Genomic DNA, 24181 nt, shown 5'->3' with positions numbered 1-24181 from the left:
CCCTCTGGCTGCTTGTGCTTCACCCGGCCGCGCACGCCCATTTCCGACCCTGCCGTGCTCAGAACTGCCCCATCCCTCTGAGTACGGAGTTAAAGCCCCCCGGTGCCGAGGCAGCAGAGGCCGCCGAGTCCCGGGCCCTGGGCTCGGTGCCCGCCCTCCGTTCCCGCCCAGCCCTCAGGCCCCTCAGCGCGGTGCCTGCACGGAACTCGCGCGAACGGGCGCCACAGCGGCGGGCGCCATAGCGGGACGGACGCGGTGCCTCCCTCACAGGGCTCCCCGGGCCGTGGCGGAGCCATGTCGGGCTTCAGCCCGGAGCTGATCGAGTACCTGGAGGGGAAGATCTCCTTCGAGGAGTTCGAGCAGCGCCGCGAGGAGCGCAAGAGCCGCGAGAAGGTGAGTCTGCCCCGCCTGGCCGCCCCACGGCCCAGGCCGCCCCGCTCATGACAGCACCTGGCAGGGCACGGCCCGTGCTCTGTGTGTGCAGGGGCTCCCGCTCGCTGCTCCGGCGGCTCCGGCGTTGCGAGCGCCGGTGTCAGCACCTGGCAGGGCACGGCCCGTGCTCTGTGTGTGCAGGGGCTCCCGCTCGCTGCTCCGGCGGCTCCGGCGTTGCGAGCGCCGGTGTCCGGGTCAGCAGAAGGCCGCGGCGGGGGCGGCAGCGCGGGCGGGCCGTGCGGGGGCCGCAGGACGCGGCGCTTTGCGCGGGGGCACCGGCCCGGCAGCACCGCCCGGCCCGCGGGAAATCGGTGCTTTGGGTCGGGGCAAGGAGCTGGTTCGGGTATAAACCCATCCAGATTATGCTGCTCCAGCTCCTCCTCCAGCATCTGAGGCAGAGAGCCAGTGCGGCTCATCGTTTGACTTCTTGGCAGCAGTAAATATAGGGAGACGCAGTTTTGTGTCCGACGCTACGTGGGCGGTGTGATTGAAAGAAAGCACGCGTGATTTGTCGGAGTGTTGCAGTTCCTTTTAACTTTGCTATATTTGTGTGAACGTGCTACTGAATTTCTGCGTTTCTTGGTCTTCAGAGAGCAGATTCAGCAGAACTCCAGCTGTCATGGAAGGATCATTGTTACCCTGGGGCAGCATTCTTACCGGATTCCTGAGGGCTGTTTTGATATTGAGAGGCTTCTGGAAGGATTTGTCACACAGAACTTTTTTTTCTAATACCATGTTATGCCACCTCACTGTAATGCCCAATAATCAATGGACTGGTCTCTTCAGTCAAATGTAGTGTGAACAGTCACCATCTGAGTCTCCCACATTGATACAAATATAAATGTCCTGAAAGCAAGGAATGCTGGGTTTTATACACTTAGAAACGCAGTGCTTATCCCACCTGTTTCACTGGCAGTGCAGAGACTGGAAAGCCAAATGGTAACTGTAAATATGTGAGGAAATAAAAAATGGGTAATTCTACAGAGGTAATAATTTGTATTTTTGGTGTGTGTAGGATGGTGAAAATGCATCCGCTGAGGAAAATGAGGAAGATGTAGAGGCTCCATCTTCATCCAGAAAAGCATCTGGGAAATCCCAAAGTCAGGATGAAACTGATGGTTGGTGTTTCTAACATAATCATTCGTATTTAAAAAGGCACTGGAAGTATTTGCTCTTTGATATCTAACTTCATAGAAACCTGGCTCCATTTTTCCCCTTCTGGTCTCTGAAGGGACTGAAATAAAAGGGAAAGTAAATTAATAATTATGAGTTTTTTCAGATGGAGGCAGGGGAAGATAAGTCATATGTTTAGATGCTTTATATCCAAGTCAGAATAAAAATAACCAAACATATCCAAGTAAAAAAGAAAATAACCATAAACCCAGGTGTGCTCCCCAAATCCCTCTCCTATATAGGCAATACATAATAGATTTGTTTTTCAGTCCCAACTTGATATGATGGTTATTTTTTAATCAGGTGTCCAATCCCCCAGCTCAAACTTTTGAACCCTACATATTTTGAATTTTGTATATAGATCTGTAGTCAGTTATAACCCTGGATTCACTTCATAATGAGAAGCTGTAAATAAAAAATGGGAATTTAAAAAAGCATGTGTGCCTTAAGTGTATTTATTCAAGATACTTAGCATAGTTTTCTTACTTATTTTAAAGAATTCTGTTCTTTTTCCAGAGAAATGCAAATAATCTGGATTTTGTATTTACTCATATTAAAAGGTACTTGTTGTCATGGATGGAATGGTTACAAGATCTTGTTTTCAATTGCTTTGAAAAATTGGTTGCTGGATTGTTCTGTAGTAGAATTCTCTGCTCACTTATAGCCTCTTCAGCTGAAAAGCTGATTGCAGCCAGCCAGCCCAGTGCTTGAAAGTTGCTTAATATTCTTCTGGACTGAGAAGAATGTTGATTAAACTGTGGGCTCCATTCTCTGTGTTCCTCCCTGCTTTCATTTCAGATGTCCAAAAGATGTTACAGGCTGGGCCATACCAAGCATTGGTGATGAATAATGCAGAGCTATAAAACCAAAGAGGCTGTTGATAGTTTTTGTGCATTTCTGCAGGTAGCACTCTTACAAAATAGCTGCTTCAAGTGGGCTGTTGTCCAGGGAAGCAGCATGTTCTCTTCATTGTATCAAAAACCTATTTTACTTCTTTCTCAACCAGGAGAAACAGCAGATGGGGTCAGTAAATCTGTCCATCGGGTCTTTGCATCCATGCTTGGGGAAAATGAAGAGGAGGACGATGAAGAGGAGGAGGAGGAGGAAGAAGAAGAAGAAGAAGAAGGAGGAGGAGGAGGAGAGGAGGAAGAAGAAACTACAGAGCAGCCTACAGCTGGAGATGTTTTTGTTTTGGAGATGGTTCTTAATCGAGAGACCAAGAAAATGATGAAAGCAAGTATTTGAACTTTCATATAACTTCCACCTGTCCCCTGACCATGGTGCATGAATGTCACTTTGTGTGACTTTTAGCTGCTTACTGGGAAATTTGCCTGAAAATTATTCCGTGTAGGATAATTCTGCTTATGCTGGTGTTTGTTATGCTGTCTTTGTTTATTATGAAAGCACTGTAGTTTACTGTTTGAAAGCTTTCAGAAATCATGAAATCAGTTTTCCCAGTGTCAGAAAACTACGAACATTGGCAAGTCTTTTGGTCAGTCATTTATTATTGCTAATACTTAAATAACTTGGGGTTAGGTGGTGTTAAGCACAACAGAATGCCTCCTGAATTTGGGCAGAAACAGCATCCCTTTTCCATTTAGGAGAAAAGACCTCGCAGCAAACTTCCCCGTGCCCTGAGGGGTCTGATGGGAGAGGCCAACATCAGATTTGCTCGAGGAGAGCGTGAGGAGGCCATTCTGATGTGCATGGAGATCATTCGACAAGGTATGGGAGAATGGGCTCTAAGGATGGGGTGAAGTTTCCATGTGCAGGAGGAGGATTCAGTGTGGCTTCACTGAAGATGAAAATAAACACTACAAGCAAATGGTATAAGGTGTCAAATTAAGAATATGTGGTGCACTTCCTTTATGTTTTTGCTTATAAAAATAAACTAGCACCCCAGTTCTGCAGAGGCCCAGGCCTTGGCTTAGCTTTACAGTTTGTTTTTACTGTCTTTGTAGACACAAGGTACAAGCATCAGCATGCCTTGCAGTATAGAATAATACTGTAAATGGTTGTTGTTAGATTCAGTCAGCCTGTTTAATAATTCACAGACAGGAATCAGAAACTTGTCTGCAAGTTTTTCCTGAATTTGAACAGCACATGTTTCATATAATTCTGATACCTGTTCTTTGAGAAAGGCACATTATTTATGTCCAGTGTGGATTTTAAGCAATAAATCTTAGTCATACTTTTTGTCTTTTCACAGCTCCTCTTGCTCACGAGCCATTTTCCACTCTTGCCATGATCTATGAAGACCAGGGTGATATGGAGAAATCATTACAGTTTGGACTGATTGCAGCTCACTTAAATCCTAGCAATACTGAGGAGTGGGTTAGACTGGCAGAAATGTCGCTGGAGCAGGATAATATTAAGCAGGCTGTTTTCTGCTACACAAAAGGTAATGTAGCAAACATTTTAATAATTTAAAATTAATGCTATGTGCTAATGGCAATAATCTTGTTTTCTTCTCCTTTCTAGTTTAGTTTGCTTCAGGGTGCTAAGATTCTGATACCTATGTCTGGACTTTGATAAAAGATGAATGATGAATGACAATGATGATAATGATGAAAGATGAATGATAAATGAATCTTTAATATAGGATGTCCTTGCAAAAACCCTGTGCATGTCCATCAACACAAATCAAGGAAATGAATGTGACACCCACTGTTGCATTTCCTAAACTGCTGTGCTGCTGCTCTCCCTGCAGCTCTGAAGTACGACCCGAGCAACGTGCGCTACCTGTGGGAAAGGTCCAGCCTGTACGAGCAGCTGGGCGAGCAGAAGATGGCCATGGACGGCTACCGGCGCATCCTGAACCTCCTGGCGCCCTCCGATGGGGAGCGCTTCATGCAGCTGGCCCGGGACATGGCCAAGTGAGCTGGGCTTGCACGCACTGTCCTTTGTTTTGCCACGGGAGCCTCGTGGTTAAAGTGTGTAGCTCTTACACAGTCGTTTGTTACCTGTGAACTGCTTCCTTGTGGAAAGCTGTTACTGCCTCTTACAAAACAGTTTAAACTGTTTTGATCTTCGTGTTTGGGAAATGTATCAAAAAATACAAGGATGGGTATTACAACAATGTTATTAGTGAAGGTTTCTTAAAGCAGGTTAATGTGGGACATGACTGATGTCCAACTTCATTGGGGGAGACTGTGATGAAAACTCCAGTAATGTCCTTACAAATATGGGAGAAAAGAACTGTTAATTATTTGAAATACGTAAAAGTTTTCAACAGTTGTAAGGAAAGGAAAAACACTCCCTTTCTCACTGTCTTTTGTAACATCCACTTGCTAATGAAAATCTTGGCTAATGAGAATCTTTGTTAATGAAAATCTTCTCTAATAAGCAAAAATGAGAGAAATATGAAAATCCTTTTGCTTCGGTTCAAAGTATACATTGTCAGTTATGTGGAATTACCTGGTATTTCGTGTCTGTGTTTTGTAGGAGTTACTACGAAGCCAATGACGTGACCTCTGCTATTGAGATAGTGGAAGAGGCCTTTAGCAAGCACCAGAGCCTTGTGTCCATGGAGGATGTTAACATTGCAGCTGAGCTCTACATCTCCTCCAAGCAGTACGACAAAGCTCTGGCGGTACGGACTGCTCAGTGCATTTGGGTGGCATTTTCAGCACCTCTTTGCCAGAATGGGTGGTTTATGTTCATAATTTGTGTTCCTGCAGTGCTAAAATGGGGTCCTGCTTCTGTAAAAATATAGCTCATCAGAAGCAGACTGCTTGCTATTAGTTCTGTAGTAATTAGCATTTAAATTAATGGTTGGATTGAATTAATTGAGGGCTGATAGATTTGTACATTGTTCGAGGTTTAAAATTCTGGGATCCTTCCTCTCCTTCTCTGTAGTGGCCATAATCTTAGTAGCCAGAGAAGACCTTCAGGCTGGTTTTGTGCGTAATACCAGCAGAGGTCATTCTCTGAGTGGAAGGTCAAAATCATGACACTGAGTGCTCTGATTGTTCAAATGCAGATTGTTGTGAATTATCTGGCAGACTTGTGTTGCAACTAATAATTTATGCATTAAGCACTAAGCATACATTCCAGAAAGACAATACATCTTAACTCTAAGGCATCAAGAATTAGAGAATGTTGTTTATCTGGTCCAAATTTGTTAACTCACTTTTGAGGCATATTTCCAACTGGATTTGGTCTGGCTTTGAGAGGGAAGATGTTGGTATTTGGCCATTGTCATACTTGCCAAGATTGATTGAAAAGACACTGTAAATTGGGACTTCTTCTTGTGAACATTCTTATTTGTTGATATTAAATTACTTAGGGGCTTTTTTCCCTTTCTTTAGATTTTTTTGTGCTTCTTCCCTCCTTAAATGTCAGTCACTTGATTTTATGTACACAGCATTTAGCTACTGGATTTATCAGTACAGTTGAGCTGAAGTTACAAAGCCATTTCCCTGTTTCTTTTTGAAGGTTCTACTTGGGTAGATGAATGCAGCTTTACCTCTTATAAATTTTGTGATGTCTAAAACTGTCACATAGGCTGGTTGCTCCATTTATGCTTTAAATCTTTGAAATTATCCAAGTTACTTTTCTGTTTCAGGTTATTACAGATTTTACGGGAATTGTGCTTGAAAAAAAAGCACCAGAAAGAAGTGCAGCTGAGGAGAAAAAGGGTAAGTAGCTGTCAAGTGGTTACTGTGACCCTGCTGTTCATGTGGTATGACATCTTTCCTTTACATTTTCAACTCCTGGGTATATTTGCTGCACTGTTGACAGGCTTTTCTCTATTGAAATGTGTGGGTGCTCTTAGTGAGTTACATGGCGTGACCTCAGCCTGCTGTAAGAGGTTACTTTGGTGTCCCCATAGCCCTGCTGACTCACTGAAGACAAGGACTGCTCTTCAGGCAACTGAAGGGCTTTTGAAGTTCTAAACATTACTCTGAGTGTTTTCATCAGACCAGCTATTTCTACCAGCTAAATAACTTCTAAAAAAAGGATAAAAAGATAAGCTTAGTGGCAACTGTGCTCAAGAATATCAACTTTTGACCTGAGAGTAATGTTCTTTATACATCCTGCATCTGTTATTAACCGCCTAACTGAAATCTGGGCATACTAGCTCATAATTTAATGAAGTGGGTTGTCTGTGAGAAACCTGCTTTATCGAAGTCATTTAATCTGAAAATGTTTATTTAGGCTGTAGAATGGACACAGCACACCAATTCCATAAGGAGACAGTCTGTTTTGTGATTAAAGTGGTTGTCTCGGCAGTCTGATCCAAGCCCAATACAGGTATAAGATATTTCTGTTGGCTTTTTGCTCTGACAATTGGTTTATGAACAACTGTCCTGATGGAGACTTTCAGCAGGCAATTTATAAGAAACAAAACTATAATGAGTCTAGGAATTAGAACACAATGTTTCCAAGTTACCTCCTGTGTGCCATTGCTGAAATAGAGCTGGGCTCTCCACTCTCTGTTGCTTTGTAACTTTTGTAACTTTTATAACTGCTTCCTGCTCTGCTGTCCTTAATAAAACAATACAACACAAAAAAGCCCCAAACCAAAACAAGAGAAACCCAGTCCACTTTTCAGAGTAAGCTGCCAATCAGTTATGGATTCAAAGGCAAGTAACTACTGGTTAATCTGATAATCTTTTTAAAAAGATACAGGTGCAGCAGTAGAAATGCAGGAAAACCAAGAGGCAGTGACTGACAACCAGAGTCATCCAGTTGCTGAATCCAGTGCTCCAGGTAAGTAATTTTTTAATTTTTTTTTTTATTTCAGACAAGCTTTTGAACTGATCATATGGTTAGGAACCAGCTTGCAATCATATAACAGCTGGAGATTTCTAACAGCACAGAAACAGGGCTTCATCCAGAAAAGGATTCTTCCGTAGTTTTTTTCTTTCCCTTTCTCAGAACTTCCCCCTAATCCAGACTGACAGTTGTCATTTTGTAAAAATATATCAGTAGGGGAATAGTCAGCCTTGTGCTGGGTATTGCAGTGTTCAAAAAATGATGAATTAGTCTGCATGTTGTGATTTGCAGTAAAGGGATGTGGATGTAGGAGGTAAAAGGGAAACCTTAGGCTGGAAATCCCAGTTTTCTCAGGTTTTAGCACTGAATGTCTGGTGCAAGCACTGAAGTGAAGGAGAACTTAACCAGGAGTTAAGGAGGTGTCATGACTGTATGTGAAGGACCTATGATAATGGAATTTTATTGTGTGACCTCTCATTTGCTGGTATTGTCATGAGTAGCTGCTGTGCCTTATGGTTGCATTCTGATCAGGTTGCATTCAGCCTACCTGTTGTGTGAAGTTCTGTATTAACTCTGTTTAACAATGTGCTCAGGCAGTGCCTGCTACACAGGACTTCACTTAGCAAGAACAAGAACCATCTTGATACTGGGCATTTCCTTCAAAAAATAAAGGAGAAAAGGGTACAGGTGCATAAATTGTTAAAGGAAAGCTTTATTGAGGAGGTACCTCTTAAGCAGGCAAAGGATCTAAGCACATGCTGTGGAATCCTGCTGTTGGAGTCAATGCAGACTGACAGTACTTGGTACCTCACATGGGATTATTAGTCTCAGAGGCAGTAGGAAGACGTTGCTCCTACGAAAATATAAAGGAGGAGGAAAAGAAGGGCAGGCAAACACTTGCTAGAGCTGATAAGAATATTTTCTCAGTTCCTGAGCATGGCCTGGAGGGGATGTAGTGCTTGAGAGGTGCTTCTTAAAGCCTCTGAGTTGAGAAGGAAATTCTTTCTCTTGTCCCAGCTGTGGAGAAGGTCAGCTGCTGCATACCTGAGGGTGTTCCCATAGACATCACAGTGAAGCTGATGGTGTGCTTGATTCACCTGAACATCCTGGAGCCACTCAGTGTAAGTGGAAACCAACTCACAAGGCGGGGGGAATGTTCTAAGAAATCATAAAAACAAGTAATTGTTCCTGTGTTCGTAGACTGAGGTGGTTGAGGGAGCTGTGGAGATTCTTTTTGCTCCTCTCCCACTCCAGGAGAGAAACCTCACAGGCCTGTAATAGCAGAAGTAATGTCTTTGCCCTTAGAAATCATGCCAGTGTAAGTTACATTACAAAGCACAGTAAGTCATAGCCTGTGTGCTGTGACAGGCCCAGGACCAGATTGAAAGCTGTGAACACTAAGGAACATGTTTTCACTTTGTTTTTAAGCTGTACTAAATCTGAAGACTGTTCTTTCAAAAAGAATACTCCTCACTGATGGACACTTTAACCCACTGGATGTGTGAAACGTCTAGAATAGAAAAATGGGGCTTCTTCAGGAATGCTGACTTTCAGATCTTTTATTTTTCACTTCTAAAGTAACATTTAATTAAAGGAAGTATAGTTCAGAATGCAAATGAATAAAAAACACAGGATAAAAATGCAAGCTTCCAATAAGCATGCCTTAAAGAAATTGATTATTTGTGTTTTAAGTGTTTGTGTGGTTTTTCTTAAAGCCTCTTTTGACTACTCTGGTGGAACAAAATCCAGAAGAGATGGGTGACTTGTATTTGGATGTCGCAGAGGCTTTTCTGGATGTTGGAGAATACAACTCAGCCCTGCCTCTCCTGAGTTCCCTTGTCTGCTCAGAACGGTACAACCTGGCTGTTGTGTGGCTTCGGCACGCAGGTGAGAGGAGGCAGGACTGCTGAACAGGGGGCACTGAGAGATGGTAATGCAATGCTGAGCATTTCCAGGGACCTTTATCCAAGATCACAGGAATTTTAGATTGACGGGTTGAATGAGAATTGGTATTTGCAGAATGAAGCTTATCATGACAACTCTGTCAAGCATTTTTTTTTCTTCTTCACGTACACTGAAATTTACACCAGCTAAAAGTACTTTATGTTCATGTAAGTGAAGCAGCATCTATTCTGCTTTTCATCCTGTGTCAGCTGCTGATGTTTGAAGTGAAACTGTGGGTACATCAGTGCATATATCTGAATATTATCATTTAAAAATACATGTTTGGTAAGATGGTATGATAATTTATTTGCATACTTTGAAATCTTCTTTTTCTGCCACTTAAGTGTCTTGTGTTGCTTATGATATTTCTAGAGTGCTTGAAGGCTTTGGGCCACATGGAGCGTGCTGCAGAGAGTTATGCCAAAGTTGTTGATCTTGCCCCACTGCATCTGGATGCAAGAATCTCACTTTCAACACTTCAGCAGCAGCTGGGCCGGCCTGAGAAAGCTCTGGAGGCTCTGGAGCCCATGTATGACCCGGATACTCTGGCTCAGGATGCTAATGCTGCACAGCAGGTGGGTAAAGTGTTCTGTGCTTCCATTTAGGATGTATTATTCTGCCAAACTGTGCTAGTAGTCCAAGATGTCTGCATAAGACCAGGGATTCAGACTTACCTCCCCATGGGGAGCTTGCAGAGCACAGTGACTGACCCATTCCAGCGTCAGGGACGTGTCCTCCTGACTTTGTCCCTGACCATTGTCTCAGCATTTCGTCAGTCCCAACCCAGTCCCCTTCTGTGCAATGCACAAGCTTTTGGCCACTGAGAGCCAGTCGTGATCCTACATCAAGTTGATCAGCAGTTGCTATGTGTGAGCTACATGGTTTGGCCTCTATTGATTGTAAGCAGAGGTTCTGAATTCCCTCTCTAGAAGCAACCTCACCATAGGTAAGAGTCATGCCAGATGTCTCTGAATGGGAAAATTTGGAACAGTAACTCCTGAGAGCAGTTTAGGGAGAGCTTACCTGCTGCTGCAGATTCTTTCAGCTTTTTGGAAGCTTTTACAATCCTATTTGTACTGTACTGAGTCAAAATGGTTTGTTTTATAAACTCTCTCTGTGCAAGAGGTTGAATAACAGTGTTCACTGTTGTCCAGGAATTAAAGCTACTCCTGCATCGCTCCACGCTGTTGTATTCCCAGGGCAAAATGTATGGTTACATTGACACCTTGCTCACAATGCTGGCCATGCTGCTGAAGGTAAGCCAGTCTCTCCTGCTGCACTGTAAGAAATTGGGCGGCTGTGACTTGGGTCAAGACAAACTACAAATGAACTCAGGAGAAAAGCTAGTGGGCTTTTTTACGTGAGTGTTTCATAATTTTGTTAGGTAGTAATTTTGCAGGTAGCCTGCAATACTGGTGTTCCTGCCTGTAGTGTTCAGAGCAAAGGCCTCTGTGTGTAATTATTGATACAGTGACTTCAACTCCCTGTTCTCAGTGTGCTTACAACTCACTGAGTTCTAAAGCTGCTTCTTGCCTTTTTAACACTGAGCACACAGCTTTTTTGTGGTGTTGATACTGCCTTCTATTTCAACAATTTTCTTTTTTATTTCTTCCTTTATTATTTTCTTATGATAAAAGGACAAAATAAGAATTTGTTTAGCCAGTAAATACAGTGGTGGTGGTTTTGTGCTAAATAATTTTTGTTTATTTATAGATAGGGAGTGAGTTAAGGGAATACTTAGACCTTCATTTTATCCAACCTGCTCAGCACCTTGACTATTGTATTATACTGGTTGAAGAGCTGACTATGCACAAACTTCTGAAAATTATAGAGAAAGTCATTGTTCTTATGCTTCTCTGCAAAGAGTCTTGATTTCAGTAAACCCAGGGATGTTCCAATCCCAGGAGAAGTCTTTTTAAGTAGCTTGAAGAATTTGTATATGGCTTTTGCTTAGCCCAGTTTGCACTGGAGCACGAGGCAATGCAGAGATGATATTCCTGTTGGGAATGTTCTCTCTGAAGACCTTGCTCTATGGTGGTGCTCTATCTGTTGTGGGATGCAAGGTGAGCCAGATGGATTGGCTGTAAAGCTGCCTTTGTCATAGAATGTTACATTGTAATCTGAAATGCTGCCCTTAAATTTGTTTCTAGGTAGCAATGAGCAGAGCTCAGGTGTGTTTGATATCTAGCTCCAAATCTGGAGAGAGACACCTCTATCTTATTAAGGTGTCAAGGGATAAAATTTCTGACAATGATGACCAAGAGACAGCAAATTGCGATGCGAAAGGTAACAAATCACAGATTGTTTATTAAAAACAAAGCAACAAGTTGAACTCCACAGTTCTGAAAAATGATAAAAATGCTCCTATTTTGCATGCTAAATCCATGCAGTTCATGTTAACATTGCTTTATTTCTAGGGCAAAGAAGGCAGCAAAACTGAAGATAATATATCTTAAGGGAACAGTCCCCATTCAGAGAAAAATAGTAAGATCACAGAATAATTCAGATTGAGAAGGGCCTCTAGAGATCTTATGGGCCAACATTCACCTCAGGGGAAATATCATACACTCAAATCTAGAATGTAATACAAATACATTGTAAAAGTGGTGTGATTTTGGTTTTAGCTGGCCCAGGCTTGGTTGAGCCAGCCACATGCTCTAAGCATTGCTTGATAAATTAGGGAGAGGAACTCATTGCATTCATGTAGTATGTTTGCAGCTTGAACTGGGTGTATTGCTTGCTCTTTGTTCCCACTTTGAGAGTGTTTTTTGCTAGTGTTTTATGAACTGCCCTTAAACTGAGAAAAAGTAAATACTTCTTATTAGCTGTTAGTGCTATAATGTCTTTGAAAATATCAGTTTGATGTGTGCATCTATTTTGTAAAAAAATTATATTTCTTGTTCTAATTTTTCTCAAATTTCTGGCTCAAATATTTTTAGCAATTTTTGCTGTCCTCACAAGTGTTCTGACAAAAGATGACTGGTGGAACCTCCTCCTGAAGGCTATATATGCTTTGTGTGACCTCTCCCGGTACAAGGAGGCAGAGCTACTTGTGGATTCCTCTCTGGAATATTACTCATTCTATGAGGACAGACAAAAGCGCAAGGAGCTGGAGTACTTTGGGCTCTCTGCTGCAATTCTGGACAAGAACTTCAGAAAAGCTTACAACTATATCAGGTGGGCTGCTGGGAAGGCAGAGCAGTCTGTGCTGTAATTGCCTGCACTGAGGCTGTAGTCACACTGCTGAAGTAGGCAGGCTGATGCTTTCCAGCCTTGACTAAATGAGAGAGGGCTAGTGTAACTGAAGGAGCTTTCCTATAGCCTCAGATTGCAAAAATGCACTAGGTTGGTTGATTTGGCCAGAACCATTGGTTCTGTTTTTCACTCTCATCTTTGCCTGAGTCACTGACCTTCTCTTTGAGTTTCTGTTCTTTGTTATCTTCCCTGAACTGCTGAGATTTTATTGAAGAGACAGTGTATACTATATAGCATTTACTAATTTCTTGCACATGTCTCATTCTGTAGAATCATGGTCATGGAAAATGTCAATAAGCCCCAGCTGTGGAACATCTTCAATCAGGTCACTATGCAGTCTCAGGATGTCCGTCACCATCGCTTTTGTCTCCGCCTGATGCTGAAAAATCCTGACAATCACGTGCTGTGTGTCCTCAATGGGCACAATGCCTTCGTGTCTGGCAGTTTCAAGCATGCTCTTGGTAATATCTTTCATGTTCTAATATCAACAAATGGAACAAGTGAAAGTTTATATAAAGGGAAAGATTTTTTTTTCATCAGAAAATTATAGGTTCACAATGCTAGTCTGGTGCTTTAATTATTCTGTACACAAATCAGAGCACTGCTGAAGGGTTTTGCTAATAAAAATTAAGCTGGCACGTTTCAAGTTTAGCACACATTGCAAATATAACTAACTTGCAAAGATAATTGGAGGCTAATGATGATAATAATGACAGAACCAGCCCAATTTAAACAGCAAATACAGCTGGTTGCATGCTTTAAGCAGGCCTTCAAAGTAAACCTGCTGCTTTCAGTCAAGTCCTCCAAATGTCACATTTAAATCCCAGCAAGGACCATGTTTGCTTCTGTGTCTGATCGTTTTCTGCTTCCTTTTTTACATCACAGTCTGCATTCTTCCTTCAGAATCCAGTGGTTGCTGAAAATACACAATTTTCTTCCCTGTTTTTTCCTGTGTATTTTGATGTAGGTATAATAAACTGTTTATTTTCTTAGTTCATACTTCTAATTCAAATATTTTCTTTCTTGCTCGTAACTTTTAAGGAATGCTTTTCGCAACCAACGTCTTTATTAATTTATTTGCTTTTAGGTCAGTATGTGCAAGCCTTCCGTGCAAACCCAGATGAGCCTTTGTACAGTCTTTGTATTGGCCTGACTTTCATCCACATGGCCTCTCAGAAATATGTGCTGAAAAGGCATGCTCTTCTAGTACAGGTGAGGCAGTGAGGTTCTTGTTACCCACAGTGTTTGCTGGCTTTGTATCTTGCAGTTGGTTATGGCTACAACACGCTCAGTTTAAATAATTTTTCATAATTAAGATGGCATTTCTAAAGAGGCAAGTGGTAAAGCATGAGCACAGATGAATGTGCTTTGAGCTATACTTACACTATCTGAATCCCCTCTCCTTATGGGTAAAGGTACCTTATTACCTTAACGTTAACAGCTGCCAGCTCTTTGTGAAAATATTACTAATTTCTTGGTGGTTGTAATCTGAGTTTTCTTTCAAATTTTTTCTGGCTTGCATTGCTGTAGAGTGGAATCTATGCCACGTGCCCTTCGTAGATATGTCTCATAAACTGCATTCTTGAGGCAAATGGTACACACTCGAAAGTGGTTATTTCCCCCTGTCTTTCTTTCCCCCCTTTAGGTGCCTCTACACACTCTCTTTGTAAAGATTGTGAGCTCCAGTTTAGCTACCTTCAAATTTTCAGCTTCATTATTTGCATTTTTCTTTTCATCTGCAAGATCCAGTTACAAACCATGGACTGAGTAGTCCCAAACAGAATCTTGAAAGTAATTTCCTCTACTTTACACCAAGTATTTTCATTGGCTTGAAATACCTTTTAATTTCTGTAGCTGCTGAGCTCAGTCAGCACAATATGGTGAGGATCTTGAGCTCTTGTGACTTCTTAAATTGCTGGAAGACTGTAGCTTGCACTGATCTTGACAAAAGCTACAGGTCCCCAACTACTGTAACACAAAACCAGTTATGACAGTGTCCAACTTCAAGACGTTTTGAACTTGCAAACTTTGACCTAATTTTAATACTTTTATCCACTTTTTTCTGTAACCAGCCTGCCTTTTTTTACAGGAACTGCCCTGTTCTCTTTTTATACATTCTTGAACAATGTCCTATTTATATTACCCCCTGGCAATACAGTTCCCTTCTCTCTCTCTTCTCATTTCCTGCTTACTATACTCAGTGCTTTTACATAATTTCTTGCTGCTGTGGTAGTTAATTAGTAATTCAACCACAGTGACCTACTGGCGACCTAAATTATGATCATTAGCTGCTTGTGTCTGAACTAATTCCTCATATTGAAGGAAGTACCTTCTCTGATTACCAACATGCTCTCTAGAAAGAACGTCCTCTGTTTACAACAGAATCATCACACTCCAAAATGGTAACAAAATAAAATGCACAGGAGGGGAGGAAAAGTTGTGTGCTCAATTTCTCTTACAGGGATTCTCCTTCCTTCACCGCTACTTGGACCTGCGTGGCCCATGCCAGGAGTCCTTCTACAACCTAGGCCGTGGCCTGCACCAGCTGGGATTGCTGCACCTGGCAATCCACTATTACCAAAGAGCACTTGAACTTCCTCCCCTCACCTTAGAGGTACTGTAACTTTATAAGTTATGGACAGAGAATAAAGTCAGGAAAATGTGAAGAATTCCTTAGACATAGTTAAAATAGGTATATAAAATCTCTGTAGTTGTGCCTCCTTCAATTTCTATTTTAATTCCTTGTCATTGGAAGCCCAAATCTGATTGTCACCTTATGATGTATTTAAGCATGTGTTAAGTTCAAATATGTATGAATTTTGGAGGATTTACTCACAGGCTGAGGCAACAGCAAAAAGGATTGCTAAACAGCTTCTCCTGTTTAAGTAGCTGACATTTCTACATATTACATGCAATGAATTATAACTGGAAGTTCTGTATACTCACCCATGCTATAAAACAGCATGCTGGAGCAAGACTGACCAGTACTGGGAATGCCTAATTGCATCTGAGCCACAGTTTTAATTCTAATTGATCTGTATTGGATCCTAATTGAAATGTCATACATTTAACAGTCTGGTCTGTGGAATGGGTAGGTAGAAACATTGCAAGGGTCCTTAGAAAAGGGGCAGTGTTGGTAAAGTAAGAGCTGAGGGTGTTAGTCAGCCCTGGGAGTTCAGAGCAGCAGTCTGTGACCCTGTAAAAGATGCAGGCAATATTCACATTCTAGTTGGAGAAACAAATACTTAGCATACAAAGACAAATTAAGGTAGTACTTTGCTGGTTTATAAGGTGGCTATTTATTTTAGAGCTAATGTTTTGAGTGTGAAATTTTATAACTTTGGTGATTAACAACATGATTTGGAAACTCCTTAAAGAGGGAGAGCGCAAGGAATACTTGTTCTGTTTCCATACAGCTGAAAGCCTTTATTGGCTATGAATATGTCATTTGATTCCACTGTAATGGCTACTCATGTTTCTTTTTTATACTATTTTTGTGTATTGATAGCTTTTTTTAATCATTATCTTTACAGGGAATAGAAACAGATCAAACAGACTTGAGAAGAGATACTGCCTTTAACTTGTCACTCATTTACCAGAGCAGTGGGAATACCAGAATGGCTCAGAAGATGCTGTATACCTATGCAGTTGTGTGAAGAGGTTTGTGCAGGTGGAATTGATACCCTTTGGATTGACCTTTGCATTATGCAGTGCCAGGGAAGGTGGTTTTAATTACAACTTTTTCTGCAGAGGGTCAGAGACGTGGCTGGTGCTGTGTTGTGGCTTTATGGAGTTGTTCTGCTTCTGCCCTTGGCACTGTATCACGTGTGGGTGGGAGCTGGCCATCCTGAGCACACCCCTGACGTGCTCACCAGTGGCTGCTGTTAGCTCTTCTCCTTTGGTGCACTGCTCTCTAAATAGATTCAGTCTTGTATATAGAGTCAAACAGTGAAAACCAGGGCCCAGTATGATTTGCTGAGGGCTTTTGGTGGGGGAAAATGTGCAGTATTTCAGCTAATTACCATTGAGGCTGCTGAAGAAGCCATACTCACTGGTGATGAGGATATTTTAACGTATTTTAATGTGCAACATTAAATTACAATAATGTGGAACCATCCTAGAGGATGAGGAATTCAGTATTTCAAGATCTGTAAAATATTCAGAGTTTTCTAGGAGTTCATATTCCTAGCAGTTTTTGTATTTGAAGGGGATTAATCTTTTACTGAAATCAATGTAACTTTTGTTCTTTCTGTGAACTTGTTAATAAAAATTCTGAGGTTAATGATGTTTACCTTTTCTCAGCTAACATATATCCTACTGAATAGGACAAACCTAAAGCCATATGGCACACACCTAATTTTAAGCAGCACAATTTAATGAGGCTCAGGTGTGTTTAGCTTTGCTGGTGTGCTGAGCCACCCCTTTGTCCTCAGAACAGCCATTTGCCTCAAAGGAGAGAGGCTCTTGCATTAGTCTGCAGTCCTACCATATAAATTACAGTTTAGGGCCAAGTTTCTGGAGGAACAGAAGGAGACAATTCCAGAGTGTCCTTGGGCTACCCCTAGGCTCCAGAGGCATGCAAGACTTTTCTCCCTGATATACTAAACAGGGAGAATATACATTTATTGTTATACTTGCTATACTTTTCTCCTTGTTAGTATAACTTCTGTTATACTAAAGAAGTACCACAAATAACATGTATAGGTCCCAAAGAAACAGTAGTGCCATGGGTCAGAGGAAGTAGTGAGCAGCTCTGCTGAAGGAGGTCAGAGTGCAACACCACCTGTCCTGAAGGCAGGTTGTACTGCCACCCCATAGAACACTAGGCCATGATGAAGATGAACTGATCTTTGGTCTTGAAAACTGTCCATGCTGTAATCATCTTCAGCACATCATGATGTAAATCTCCTGTTCTAACTACTCTTTCTCCAGTCTGTTGTTCCACAGTAGGATAGGTTGAGCAAATTCCACTAATTCTTATGAGGGTAAGGTGATGTGTGGTGTAACATCACACACCTAATGAATTCCTTCTATGCTCCTGAAATAGCCCAAAGCTTATGTTCTCTCATGACCCAGATATCATCTCCCATTATAAGCAGCCAGTCCTGCCAGTTCTTCCCTGCCCCAGTCACATCAGCATCCAGCCACAGGCACATGACTCTGTCTTCAGAAATTCACCTGAACCCTCTGCAAACCAGTCTTTGTTTTGATAGCACCTGCCAGGCCTTAGTCTAAAGCTGGTGAAAGAGGGATAAAAGCAAACGTGTAGCCTATCAACAGCATATAGTTTACGGTGATTACAAATAAATAATAATTATTTTGTTATAAATAGTAATTTTACTATCAGCCTTGTAATGCAAAGAACCTGAGTCAAAAAGACACTGTGAGGAGTCAGAGTTAATTCAAATCAGCTGTTAGGGTTTAAACACGAATTCCGAGGTTCCCTACAGGTGGGTGCCCTGTGAGCACCTTTTATCTGCAGCTGGCCTCAGCAATTCACACCTATCTAACTGTCAGAGCCAGTAAAGTGCCGATTCTCCCACACCTGGGCGCTAGCAGGGAGTCTCCTGGCTGCAGGTGATGCTCTCCCAGGGCTGGGAATCACCAGTCAGATGAGCTCATTTCCTGCACAGCTCACGTGAGCCTCTCCAGGGGTGAGCTGGAGGCCTGGTGCTTGCCCTGGGTGTCCAGGCAGGTATGAAGGGGAGACTCCTCACTTTTCCTCCTGGGAGAAGATGCGCTGTTTTATGAAGCTGATGACTCTTGGGGAAGTCTTTGTTGTTACTGAAGAAGAGATGAAGTTTTAGCAGTTTAATACTGACATCTCTAAAAAGTTAATTACATGGCTGTACAAGAACTAATTATGGAGAAGGCTGAGGAACCTACCCAGAGAAGGTAAGCACGGTTTTCAGAATGGTGTCTGTAGAGGGCATGGATAAGGGAAGCTAAAACACTGACGTGGAGTTGAATGCAGAGGAAAGTAGATTAACTGTTAGCTTTCAGATCAGTGTTTGCTTAATGAACATCAACCAAGCATGAAGTGTGTACAAAGCACCTTTTCTAAGTATAGAACTGTCCCTTGAAGCTCTCCTGTACCTGTAATATTCCTTGCTCCTCCAGTATGTATTTTTGTAAAAGGGGAGGAAACAAACTAAACTTGAAGAGGTCTGCTCTCTGCCCCTGAGTGTAAGGAACTACAAAAGAAAGGATAGAAAACTAAAATTATGTCTCATAACTGCAAAATACCATTCAGGTAATTTTCCTTTGCTTTCCTGTTTGAAATGATTTTGTTTTCTTTTTCTACCTCTTTTTTGGAGCTGCTCTCTTCTTGGCTTGAGGTTTTCAGGACTTTGCAGGCTGTCAGACTTAGATAAGAACCACTGGTGAGTTGCTGCTTCCAGGCCAGTTGTGATCTAGGCAAAGTGGTGTAATTAGAGCTGCAGGGAGAGCAGTGATGGTGTGCTGTGTCCCACGTGTGAGGGGCAGGAACAGCACACCTTTCACATCTTTCTCCTGTACACAGGAGTAGGAACTCTGTGATGCTCTCTTGCTGTGCTGTGAAAAAGAGTTGCCCCTCTCTTAGAGGGGTGGTGAAATCAACATGGGCCTCCAACACAGCATAAAATACAGAGGCATAGGAAAGGGGAAAAACAGATGCTGAGTGCCACAAACTCCTGAGAAAATGAGGGCAGACTAACTTTACCTGACAAGTGCTACAGAAATACTCTTTTGCTATTGGGATATCTTTCTAATCATAGAACAATACTTGGACTGATAAAGCAGCATGTAAGACCTGAGGCTGGGGCACTTTATTACTTTTTTAAAAATTTTACTTCATGCTGGTTCATACTCTATAAACATCTAATCCCTTAGGTTTTCACTCCAAACTACTACAGTAATCCATGCAAGCTATAATAATTTGGATATTGTAATACAACGCTGTAAGGACAAATGATTCTGGGGGCAGGGGGTGTGGTGGGTGGTTTTGTATGATGTCACATACAGTGACATAACAGCAGCACAGGGGGGCAATTTACTTGGCCACAACCCTTCTGTTTGGTTGGGTAAGAGAGATATTTTGAGCCTGGTAAAAACAATAAGTGGGGGAGCAAAAGCTCTTTATACAAACCCCGCTAAATTGAAGTGACTTTTAGAAAAAACCCCAGAACTTTTCTTTTAAAGTATGATAAATGCTACTTAGTTTCACTTAGTTGAAAAGGCCACGTGTGCACCTCACTCTTCACCAGAGGATAATAGCTGAGATTGAAAGGGTTACTTGGTGCATATGCTCAATTAATATCTTGTTATCTGGCTTTTGCACTTCAGTCTTAAGAGATGTGACAAAATAGCTCAGCTTGCTTTTAGTGCAGAAACAAAACAGCTTTGTTTGAAATGGAACCCAGGAAGGAAGAGACAATGTCTCTTTACCCAGAGCAACTGTTTTCTTTTCTCTGAGTCTCATAGCAGGAGAAGCAAGAATCACATCTAATTTATCCTTTCATAGAAATAATTCCAGGAATCATTCCAGCAATTAATTTAGTTTTAATCTAAGTCCAATGTCTTGGTCACCTCCTACTGTCACTACCATCAGGACTGTTGCATAAATGCAGCTTTCTTGTTCTTTTATAATCACTACACATTCTGTGCTGTTTGAAGAAAGGTGGAAATCTTTTCACCACCGTTCCAAATCCTATTACATAGATAACCATGAATGAAAGCTTTACTTCCTGCTTGTTTTTCATTACCACCAGAGTGTGCCTCTCTCATTAATCAGTATTTTTTTTTAAATAGAGTTTCATATGTTTCCAATCTTTCAACCAATTTTTACCCATCTCTTTTGTTTTAATGCCCCCTGGTGGCTCTTAGCCATTCTGCTAGTTTCACACATTAAGCAAATTAATTATCCCAAATCCTAGAGATGCATCTTGACTCGCAGAGGCAATATGAGCAGCACTGAAGATGATTTTGATACAGAACTCTTACTATGCATTTGTCACTACACAAATAAGTGGAGAAAACAAATAAGCACTTCCTTCCAGATGATATACCAAAGAGCTCAGGTTAAACAACCTTATCTTAGATTTAAAAGCCAAGTTTTCCCTTTGAGGGGCAAAATAGGATGCTGGGAGGTACCTATACTCTGTCACAGGTCAGTTTATTCTTGCTGACAGACAGCTCTGCCAGCACAAGTTGTACCTGCTGCGGGGCGCACTGGGGGAAAAGGAGCAGAAGTCACCACCTTGTACGAAAACAAAGGAAAAAGCAACAAAAAAAAAGTTTGCGGTATATAAATTGCTTCAGGTATAAATTTTCAGTTATATGAAACAGTAAAATAGATTTAAAAAAATCCAAATGTCTTCAAACTAGCTTATTTTTAGGAGTAGCTGCTCAAATTAGTACAATTGTCCAGATGGCCACAAGAAGGCCACTGTCCTAGAAGCACAGCCAACAGAAGTGGAGAGATGAAAGAAACCTTTGACAACAGGGAACGGAGAAGCAAATGATAAGTAGAAGAAGGCATGGACAGAATTAAACTAACTTAGACAGTAAAGAATACCAAAAAAAGTGTGACATTTTTTAATGTTCTGAACGATCTATTGATTCATATTCTTTATCTTAAGGGAGATGACAAAAGAGTTCTGTGTCAAGCAGAAAAAAAAAATCAATATGTTACAGAGTAACTGTAGAAATGAAACTTTGATTATCAAATGACACACATTCAAAAGATGTTTCAACTAATTTGTTTTAGCAGTTTGATTTTATGACCCTATCATCAGCTAAGTGTTTCTTAGGATCTCCAGTGTATGAAAGTGGCTATCACATCCAGCACTGTAAAAACTAAATGATAAAAACATTGGTAGCACAGTATTACTTTTTACTCAACTTTCTGGAACCAGTCAAGTATCCTGATCTAGGTGACTGAGACTAGCGAGAAATAATGGAGTGGGAACAAGTGAAAAATGGGAATGAAGTGCCAAGTGCAAATGAAGAGGGAAGTGATAAACCCCCTCTTTTACTACCTGCATTCTTTGGATTCAGTTCCTTTTCTGCCTGTAGCCAGAACACTCTCTAACTGACAGGTGTGGTTCATCAGTGTCTCACAGTTCTTTCCATCATGCATTTTTGCCCATGCCTGCTCCCCTGGCCCGCACAGGGCTGATGGCTGGGTGAGTAGCAGGTGTTTCTGGCATCTCTGAGTGCAAATCTCCAGTAACTTGCTCCAGGTGACCCTGCCTTGACTGGGGAAGGGGTGGAGGGGTGATTGGACTAGGTGATCTTCAGAAGTCCCTTCCAGCTGTGACTCTCTGAAAAGATTGAAGCTGAAAAGGAGGAAAGACTGACCCACTCTGTGTCCACTCCTGAGGGACCTGCAGTAGAAACGGCTGAGGCACAGCCCGTGGTGGCCGCTACAGAGCATGGCTCCTGTGGCTTCCCCCTCACATAATCATAGCATGTGAGTTCTCACTTGGAGGGGGCCCACAGGGCCATGGAGTCCAACTCTTAGCCCTGCACAGGACACCCCAAGAATCACACCCTGTGCCCCGGAGCACAGAGTTCTTGAGCTCTGCCAGGCTTGGTTCTTTGACAGCTTCCCTGGGGAGCCTGTTCCAGTGCCCAACCACACTCTGGGTGAAGAACCTTTCTCTAACATCCAGCCTAAACTTCCCTGAACAGCTTCAGGCCACCCCCCCGGGTCCTGTCACTGTCACCACAGAGCAGAGATCAGTGCCTGCCCCTCTTCCCCTCAGAGGAAGTTTTAACAGCAATGGGGTTTCCCCTCAGCCTCCTCCAGGCTGAACAGACCGAATGACCTCAGCTGCTCCTCACAGAGCTTCCCCTCAGGGCTCTTCACCATCCTCATGCTACTCCTTAGGATGCTCTCTAACAGCTTAATGCCTTTTTTTTATATTGTGGCGCTCAACACTGGACAAGGAGTCAAAGTGAGGCCACACACAGCCCAGAGCAGAATGCGACAATCCCCTCCCTGGACGGGCTGGCGATGTTTTCTTCCATCCCCGGCCCGCTGCATCCCCTCCCGGGGGCCGGGCCCCCCCCGCCCGCGGCGCCTCCTGAGGGAGCCCCGCGGGGCTGCCGCATCCTGCGGGGCCGGGGCGCGCCGGTGCTGCTGAGGGGAGACCTGGGCTGGCCCCCGGAGCCCCTCGGCAGGGCTGTGTGAATGAGCCTCGCCTCTCTCTGGTGCTTAGACGCCGCTGGCAGTGCAGCGTTCCACAGCAGAGCACTAAGGGGGTTTGACTCCGCCTTGGAGCGTGCCGAGGCTCGCACCTCCCCCGAGAGCTGAGCCACAGGGGCGTGCTGGCCTTCAGGTTAAGGGTTATTTTCATATGTGATTAATTTATTACATATCAAATGATATGCAAGAGTGAATGGCTGGAAGCTGGAACACAGTAAATTTAGATTAAATACAAAGAAGAAAACTTCACTGAGGTGAGGGACGAGGCCCTGGCACAGGTTGCCCAGAGAAGCTGTGGATGCCCCATCCCTGGGAGTGTTCAAGGCCAGGCTGGTGGGGCTCTGAGCAACCTGGTCCAGTGGGAAGTGTCCCTGCCCACAGACAGGGATTGGAGCAAGATATTTAATGTCCCTTCCAAACAAACCCATTCTATGTTCAGCTGGGGCCCTAAGCAAGAATAGTGTTTTACATTGGTAACCATGCAGCTTGCAGTCATTTAATACAGATACACAGATCAGCAATTCTACTGCATTACACTGTCTCCACTGTGCATCTGAGATGTGGGGCTTTTAAAATGGTACCCCTTTTTGTACTGAATTTCTGTTTTATGCAGAGAGGGAAACTAATTTTGTAGCCTTCTGGTTAGAACATACGGCTGTGGAACTGGGAGGCTTTCTGTCTGAAGTAGGCAGCAAGTAGTAATGCCACAACCATTAAGCATTAGATATTCTGGGGACTCAAGTAAAGGTGTTTAAACTGTCTATCATGGAGATTTAGAATCTCCTTTTCACTTTTGGCAGCTCATATGGCTTCTGAGGGACACCTCTATGTGACTCAACTCCTCCCATGCATTGGACAGGGACCATGAGCCACTGATTCCCAGCTGAGGACTTTCCTCAGGATCAGCATGCATTGTGAACACCATCAAAGACCATTCAGGGACACGTCCCATGGGCTCAGCTTTTCCTGAAGCTTCTAATATGTTGAGGTAATACTATTGATATCATATATGTTTGGGGCGGACTGTTTTGTAGGGCATGCTGAGATGCTGTTATTAAATGTTTATCTGGAATGGAAAAGTAGATTTCTAAAAATACCTTGAAGTCTGTCTGTAGATGGCAGCAGAGAGGAAAGATATTTATTAGGACCTCTAAATATGGTGACAGTGCATTTTATAACTTGTGCAATTGCAGCTGGTGGCTCTCCATTAATGCTGAAATTTTTGCACTTTACTGATGAATATAATTATTTTGATTTAAGGATCTTTTGGCATGACTGTTTATTTCGGAGGAGGAGTTGGAGCTTTTCTGAGCAGAGGGTGACTCTGCAGACAGGGCAGCAGTGCATTTGATCAGTGCTGTGTATGTAATGAAAAGATCCTCAGCTGACATAAGGATGTCATTGCTCCACTTGAGAATTTGCTCCAGAAAGCCTTTGCCTGGGGGATGTTGCTAGGAGGCTTGT

The 24181-nt window shown here is 42.7% G+C and overlaps 1 protein-coding gene across 3 annotated transcripts; it reads left to right on the top strand.

Moving 5' to 3' along the window:
- The first annotated feature begins 96 nt into the window (after window positions 1-96).
- On the top strand, window positions 97-16807 carry GTF3C3 (general transcription factor IIIC subunit 3). Of its 3 annotated transcripts, none has more exons than XM_030952007.1 (19): window positions 97-393; window positions 1448-1550; window positions 2612-2838; window positions 3207-3330; window positions 3815-4006; window positions 4316-4481; window positions 5050-5197; window positions 6173-6245; window positions 7240-7320; window positions 8344-8447; window positions 9042-9213; window positions 9643-9845; window positions 10425-10526; window positions 11421-11556; window positions 12210-12447; window positions 12796-12986; window positions 13613-13737; window positions 14987-15139; window positions 16059-16807. In XM_030952007.1, the coding sequence occupies exons 1-19, from the start codon at window positions 295-297 to the stop codon at window positions 16179-16181; spliced, it is 2760 nt and encodes a 919-aa protein (XP_030807867.1). In that variant the 5' UTR covers window positions 97-294; the 3' UTR covers window positions 16182-16807. The 3 variants fall into 3 exon arrangements, with proteins under 3 accessions (XP_030807867.1, XP_030807868.1, XP_030807866.1); XM_030952006.1 differs by having other exon boundaries at window positions 295-393; window positions 7234-7320; XM_030952008.1 differs by lacking the exons at window positions 12796-12986; window positions 13613-13737; window positions 14987-15139; window positions 16059-16807 and adding an exon at window positions 11688-11754 and having other exon boundaries at window positions 99-393; window positions 7234-7320; window positions 12210-12279.
- Window positions 16808-24181: the final 7374 nt, after the last annotated feature.

The sequence above is a fragment of the Camarhynchus parvulus genome, chromosome 7, assembly GCF_901933205.1.
Source record: "Camarhynchus parvulus chromosome 7, STF_HiC, whole genome shotgun sequence".
NCBI classification, from domain to species: domain Eukaryota; kingdom Metazoa; phylum Chordata; class Aves; order Passeriformes; family Thraupidae; genus Camarhynchus; species Camarhynchus parvulus.
This window is presented reverse-complemented; position numbering and strand designations above follow the sequence as displayed.